General features: G+C 45.4%; 1 protein-coding gene across 1 annotated transcript; it reads right to left on the bottom strand.

Moving 5' to 3' along the window:
• Nucleotides 1–781: 781 nt before the first annotated feature.
• On the bottom strand, nucleotides 782–7,632 carry LOC132389737 (zinc finger protein 229-like). The gene is made up of 2 exons (XM_059962301.1): nucleotides 7,591–7,632; nucleotides 782–4,719 (listed from the first exon to the last, which is right to left on the bottom strand). Exon 2 carries the CDS (start codon nucleotides 4,312–4,314, stop codon nucleotides 2,941–2,943), a length of 1,374 nt encoding a protein of 457 aa, XP_059818284.1. The 5' UTR covers nucleotides 4,315–4,719; nucleotides 7,591–7,632; the 3' UTR covers nucleotides 782–2,940.
• Between the last annotated feature and the right edge of the window lie 211 nt (nucleotides 7,633–7,843).

Consider the following 7,843-nt stretch of genomic DNA (forward strand, 5'->3'; position numbering starts at 1 on the left):
TGCAATCGTGATAAGAAATACAGACCAGAAAACTTAAATGAGAGGCCAACTCAGAACAATAAGTCATCACTCTGGAAGAAAACATTAACCAGTGGAATGAGTATGACCCTCCATGGGAGACATCCCAACGATCTGAGCAGACTAGATGGTGTGAAGGAAGCATCGAGCACCTGACTGAGAGTTGGAGATCCCTTCCCAGAATCAGCGGGGTTCCTTGCAGAAATACAGGACAAGGTGTTTAAGAAAAAGAAAAAAATCTGAAATACATGGAATTCAAGCAAGCAAGACACTAAATGCAGAAAATGCCAAGAGACACCAGACACAATCCAACACATTCCAGGATCCTACAGCAGTTTAACTCAGTCTGATTACTTATGCAGGTACAATCAAGTGGAAAATGTCATTCACCAAAATCTTGCTTTAAAATACAAATGGATGAATGACCACGGTAACTTCATTAAGGCACTATAAATTCAAGCCTGATTCAGTTAAGGACATAATCTCACAATTTATATGATAATTAATACATTATTAGAGATAGGATCATCTCAAATAACCATTCAGATATAATATTACAGGATAAACAAGCAAGAATAACTCCCTCAATAGGTATAACCATTCTCAACACACACATGTGCCTCGACCAATGGGGCCTCTCACCACAGGCATTGTTCATCAGTCAGATAACAAAATTATTTTGTCTGCCAATTAACGTCCAAGTGTTGCTACTCTGTCATTCGTTGCCATGCCCCACTGTTGATTCCTTTCTTCTCATCATACGTTCTTACCAGAACCATCGTCCAGAGTCCCAAACTCTGCCCTGTGCAGACCCGCCTCTGGTTTCTGACCCTGCTCCTTTGAACATCCTACTTATGGTTTCCCATTCCAATTTAAGTCTTTAGAGGACAGTGGTGTTTCCAACAACCCTTTAGAAGCAGCGAAAATGAGTCATAATGTGGAAATAAGTTGTGATTAAGGAGGTTAACGAACAATGTCATTCTTCATCAGCCCAGAGATTAGAACTGCAGTCATCTCGACTTTTTCAGTCTGCAGAGAATTCAAGGGAAACAACAGGGGAGGATTTAAATGGACTGATGTGGAACAGATTCACTGGCCGGGTTCAGCAGGCCTGAGTACACCAGTTGTGTTATAAATTCACTAAGCACCAAAGACAGAGTTTATAATAGAACTGGTTTATTTGTCACAGATGCAGAATATTAAACTCCAGCCCCATTAAAGGTGAATGTGCAGCAGAAGAAACACCTCCCATGCCCAGTGACCAGGGTGCAGAACTGGGTGTGGTGAGCAGCAGCAATAATTGCAGATTTCAGCAGCAATAGTCGCTCTCGAAATTGCATTCAGCAACGGTGATGGACAAATATCCAGCATGCAGCTCATTGAAACTATCTCCCCAGTTTGAACCTGGTAGTGTGTCACAAGTGTAACACACTGTAAGGTTTCACTGCTGAGGTAATGGCTTCCCTGCAGCAGCAATGTTTAGGTTACGACTAGAGATAACAGGGTTTTGGAGTGTGGGACTATCCAATGAGAGAAATGTTCTTTCTTGTGAGTCTGGAAGAGAGATTTTCATGGACTTTTGCTGGGGAGAGATGAGAAGACGTGAATGGAGAGACTGGGCCCTTTTTCTTTTTTTTTGTTTTCTTTACTAACCCTCTGGTCAAAGTAAGAATTATAAATCTTAATAGTTTAATCACATATTATGTACAATTTGTTACTTCAGGTGTCACACAGACGCAAACCAATAAAACTACCAGCAACAATTAAACACACTTGGAGTCTAGTTTTGCAGTTAACAAACAAAATTTTATTGGTAACTACTAATAATAGTGAACTTAAACCAGATAATCCAAGGGTTAGCAATGTTATGCATATATAGGTGTGAATACAGGTTTCCCCCGGTATCTAAAGCTAGAGTGTTACTATGAAACCATTTGTAAGCCGAAATGTCATGAAGTGAAGAAGCAATTACCATTAATCTAAATGGGAAAAGATTTTGGATGTTCCCAGACCCAAAGAAAACCCACCAAATCATACCAAATAGCACATAAAACCTAAAATAACACTAACCTATAGTTAGTGATAATGATAAAGTAGAAATATTGTATGTACAGTGTAGTTTCACTGAAAATCGGGAAGATAGTGAACTGAAATCGATTTGGAGAGAAAAAAAATCGGCACGTGCACGCATGCGTACACAACTGCCGCACAAGGCTTCACGGTCACCCTAGTCTTTCTCGGGGTAAACTCACGTATAAAGCAGGCATCATCTTTATCGTAAAAGTGAAAATCCTCTTTGGTTAGCAAAAACAGGTACTAATGTAGGTCTTTCGTAACAGTGAGCTGTCGTAAAGCGAAAAACGGGAGCCACCTGTATATAAAATCCAAAACCAAGGTGGTAAACGACATTGTCTTACAATGATGTGGTAGATTCAATTTAGTTCACAAGATGGGGGGGAGGGGGGATAATAGACTTCTCTGTAAGAAGTCGCTTGCTTGTTCTGTGTTGGTAAAGGATCATTCTGACCTTGCTTAACCACACAGAACATAAACATTAGCTGGTCACCATAGCAACCCAGCACTTCTGCAGAAATCCAACAGCGTGTCCAAGGTCAGTCTCGGTTCTCTTTGCACTTTAAAGAGACAGTCCACAGAGAGTATGAACCCCAAGGGCAGATTACACAGGGGACACATCGCTCAGTATCCACCCAAACGAGATTCTTCAGTTTGGCCAGACTGGGGGCTATAACCCCCTCTGTTAAGCTGCCAGCACAACTGGAAGCTACATAACATTAGATGACTGAGTGAATTGCTTCCTACATTCACAGCAGATGAACGGCCTCTCCCCAGTGTGAACTCAATGATGCACACTGGTTGTTTTGGCTGAGAGAATTTCTTCCCAAAGTCCAAGCATATTGGTCTCTACCCAGTGTGAAGGCGCTGGTGTGCCTTTAGGATGGATGACTGAGTGAATCCCTTCCCACATTCTGAGCAAGTGAACGGCTTCTCCCCAGTGTGAACTCGCCGATGTACCAGTAAGGTGGATGACTTAGTGAATCCCTTCCCACATTCTGAGCAGGTGAAAGGCCACTCCCCAGTGTGAACTTGCTGGTGTGCCAGTAGTTGGGATGACCGAGTGAATCCCTTCCCACACTCTGAGCAAGTGAACGGCCTCTCCCCAGTGTGAACTTGCTGATGTACCTTCAGTTGGGATGACGAAGTGAAACCCTTCCCACAGACTGAGCAAGTGAACGGCCTCTCACCAGTGTGAACTCGCTGATGTATCTGCAGATGGGATGATCGAGTGAATCCCTTCCCACAGTCTGAGCAGGTGAATGGTCTCTCACCAGTGTGAACTCGCTGATGTATCTTCAGTTGGGATAACGAAGGGAATCCCTTCCCACAGTCTGAGCAGGTGATTGGCCACTTTCCGGTATGAACTCGCTGATGTATCTTCAGATGGGATGACGAAGCAAATCCCTTCCCGCAGTCCGAGCAGGTGATTGGCCACTCGCCGGTGTGAACTCCCTGGTGTGCCTTCAGTTGAGATAACTGAGAGTATCCTTTCCCACAGTCCGAGCAGGTGAACGGCCTCTCCCCAGTGTGAACTCGCTGATGTACCTTCAGATGGGATGATGAAATGAATCCCTTCCCACAGTCTGAGCAGGTGAATGGCCTCTCCCCAGTGTGAACTCGCTGATGTATCTTCAGATGGGATGATGAAGTGAATCCCTTCCCACAGTCTGAGCAGGTGAACGGCCTCTCACCAGTGTGAACTCGCTGATGTATCTTCAGATGGGATGACGAAGCGAATCCTATCCCACAGTCCGAGCAGGTTATTGGCCACTCTCCAGTGTGAACTCGCTGATGTACCTTCAGTTGAGATGACTGAGCGAATCCCTTCCCACAGTTTGAGCAGGTGAATGGCCTCTCTCTGGTGTGAACTCGCTGATGTACCTGAAGTTGAGGTAACTCAGTGAATCCCTTTCCGCAGTCTGAGCAGGTGAACGGCCACTCTCCGGTGTGAACTGACCGGTGTTTCAGTAACTTATATGATGAAATGAATCCCATCCCGCAGTCCAAGCAGGTGAATGGCCTCTCCCCAGTGTGAACTTGCTGATGTTCCTTCAGTTGAGATGTCTGAGCGAATCCCTTCCCACAGTCTGAGCAGGTGAATGGCCTCTCCCCGGTGTGAACTGACTGGTGTCTCAGTAACTTATATGTGGAAGTGAATCCTTTCCCACAGTCCGAGCAGGTGAACGGCCTCTCCCCGGTGTGAACTCGCTGGTGAGCCATTAGGACAGATGACCGAGTCAATCCTTCTCCACAAATTCCTCAGATGACCAGCCTCTGCCCAGTGTGAACTGACTGGTGTGTCCGCAGGTGGGAAGACCAACTGAATCCCTTCTCACTCACAGAACAGGTGAATGGCCTTGCCCAGTGTGAACTTGCTGATGTACCTTCAGTTGAGATGACCGAGTGAATCCATTCCCACTGTCTGAGCAGATGAATGGGCTCCCCCCATGTAAACTAATAGGCATGTCAGTTGGTCAGATGATTGAGTGAATCCCTACCTACCGTCTGAGCAGGAAGGATGATCGAGTGAATCTCTTGCTCCACTTCTTAAATATCTGGACAGAGATAGCAAAACTAGCGTGTTGTGTTCGAGATTCCCGTAGGCAAATTCCTTGTCATTTTAACCTGTAAAAAGATTTACAAAATCCATCAATGGGTGTAGGACAACATTTCAGATGAGATTCCTTGAGTTGTCAAGGTGTGAGCTGGCATCACACTGTTTCAGTGAAGTTTAACCCAAGTTGGAGAGAGAAATCACCTTTAACTGGGCACAGTGCTGGTATCTGGAATGACCATCAATTCCCTGATGCTCTTCCTGTCTCTTTAAGAATGCCGTCTCCAATCTGTGACCTGGCTCAGTTTGACTCTCTCCGTTGGTATTGTTCCCTGTTCCCACTGAGCTGCATGGGTTCCTGGCCCCAAAGTAACTGAAACACTCTCACACAAATAGCCTGCAATCCGTTCTATGCACCCACAACTCTCAGTGTAAATAAAGTTACCCCTGACATCCCCTCCATATCAACTTTCAAGCACCTTGAAACTATGCTCCCTCACATTAGCCATTTCAGCCCTGGGGTAAAAACCTCTAGCTATCCACACGATCAGTGTCCCTCATCATCCTATACATCTGAAAAAGGCTCTAAACATAAACAAAGATATTATACATATCTTTGAGGATTTGTTGGGAATAGACAACGTTATGACAGTATAGATAGGGTACAGGTAAGCAGCTTTTTCCACTGAGGATGGGTGCGATGACAACCATAGATCATGGGTAAACGGGGAAGTGAAAATTTAATGGGAACATTTGGAAAAGCTCTTTACTGAAATGGTCGTGAGAGCGTGCAGTGAGATGCCAGCACAAGTGGTGAATATGAGTTCGGTTTCACCATTTAAAAGAAGTTTGGATGGGAGCCTGGATGGTAGGGGTATGGCGGGCGATGGTCCCGGTGCAGTTAGTTGCATTAGACAGTTTAAATGTTTGTTTGGCATTGAATGGATTGGGCAAATAGCCTGTTTCCGTACTGAACTTCTCCATGTTTCTGTGACAGAAGCTGGCTAAACTTGCTTGGAAGGGAAAGATAGGAGTGACAACGGAGCAACAATGGCTGGAGTTTCTGGGAGCAATTCAGGAGCTGAGTGATCGATACATCCCAAAGAAGTGGAAGCATTGTAAAGGCAGGAAGACACAACCGTGGCTGAAATGAGAAGCCAAAGCCAACATAACAGCCAAAGAGAGGGCAAACAAAAGAGCAAAAACTATTGGAAGCTTTTAGAAACCAACAGAAGACGACTAAAAATAAGTCCGATGAGCTCGGGGGTGGAATTATGATACTGTTGTCATTAATGAGTCTTGGTAGCACCCAACAGTCTGAGGCATTTAGAGGAACAAAATATCGGGGGCCTCAATATCTCTTGAAAACCAAGGCTCCCTGCACCAGTTACCTTTCAGCATACGAACTCTACACTCTCAAAAATGTCACTTCTGAAGGCCTCCCACTTACCAAGTACTCCTATGCCAGAAAACGGCCTATCCCAAACCACACTTGTCAGGTCCTTTTGACACCATCGAAACTGACCTTTTATCCCCTCTGTTCCGTTCCCCTAACTAACGAATCCCCTATCACCCGTTTGACTTTCCTCTGCCAGGTAATCCCTCCATCCCCAACAGTTTCTAAAGCGGCCCACCTGGCTGTTGTGTGGGATGGCAACAAGAGTACTCTGCGATGGCTATTTAACTTCATTCCCCTTCACGTCTCTCACCTAGTTTCCTGTCTCCTGCACCTTAGGTGTAACTCACCTCTCTTCATGTCATATCTATCACCCCCTCCAACTGCTGGATGATCCACAATTCATCCGTTTTCAGCTCCAACTCCTCAAAGTGCAGCTGGGTGCACATCTTGTAGGTGAGGGTGTCAGGGACACTGGAGTTCTCCCCACCAATGTCCCCTCTAATTTGTAATCACCAGTGTGCACAGAAATCTTGTACTGTGCATTCTTTTACCCAGTGACGACATGTGCACTGCGAATTTTATATAGAGAGGTATTCATTTTAACAGCCAGCAAATCACTGTCTGTAAGAACTGTGATCTCCTCTGGGCTCGATTCAGTTCATCTGCCCTCTCACACCATGTCACAGGCTGTAAAGGGTAATGAAGGATTTTCTCTCCAGTGCTTTTGCACTTTGTCCATAAGTGGTTTGCTTGCTAAATTATGCTTTAAAAAGTCAGATTTCCAAATAGCACTCCAATTCTTCCCTCTTGTAAACTCTCCAACAACTTTTGCATCACCACAATACACACAGGTATCACCAGTTTCTGTATTGTACATAAATATTTCCCCTGAAGTCTCCCCCAATGACTGACGGTGTTGAACTCAGTGAATGAAATCCCAATGAATATGAAGGGAAGGGCAGTAGTCTGTCTCACTGGAGTCTGGCACATTTGATGTGAAAGCTACTTGTTGCCCAGGGCAAAGGTGTTTGATATCATTATCTTCCAGAGAGAATGGTACAAAACATGTCGTCACGGGTTGAAAAGTCCAGAACAAGAGGAGGTGGAACAAGCAACACACACAAAATGCTGGAGGAACTCAGCAGGCCGGGCAGCATCTACGGAAAAGAGTACTAATGCTGAGTTCCTCCGGCATTTTGTGTGTGTTGGTTGGATTTCCAGCATCTGCAGATTTTCTCCTGTCAGTGATCGGAGGTAGAACAAAGGCGAATTTCTCAACTGGTGATGTAAAAGATTTTGTTCCCTTTCTCCCGAGTTCCTAATCCTTGCATTCAGATAGCTGGAGCTCAGCTCTGTCTGAGAGATCCATCGGTTCCCATTCACTCATCAGCCGGGAGCTCCCCGGGGCCCGTGTACGGATCGTGAGGCTGAGAGAGAGGGAAGAGAGCAGGACTGTCCCGGGATAGCGGACTGTCATGTCCGGATTTCACAGGAATCGTTCTGAAGTCGGGTTTCAGAGAAAAACACGGAGAATCACTCTTACCTCCATCCGACATTTTCAAGGCCTTCAGTGTACTATGCGCATGCGTGACACTCGGGGACGTCCTCAGCCTGACGCCTGCGCATTTCATCGGTGCCTCAACGACGGCGAAATTTTTAACTCATGGCCCTATGGGTAATCACGGTGCCATTAAAGATTTGTGCAGGTACCGGTTCAAGGTCCATACCTTATTTTTTCGTGTGCATCGAAAAATCTGCAGCTGTTTTACCGCAGAAAGCGGCTCCCATAAGCAATA

This window comes from Hypanus sabinus, unplaced genomic scaffold (genome assembly GCF_030144855.1).
Source record: "Hypanus sabinus isolate sHypSab1 unplaced genomic scaffold, sHypSab1.hap1 scaffold_644, whole genome shotgun sequence".
NCBI lineage: Eukaryota > Metazoa > Chordata > Chondrichthyes > Myliobatiformes > Dasyatidae > Hypanus > Hypanus sabinus.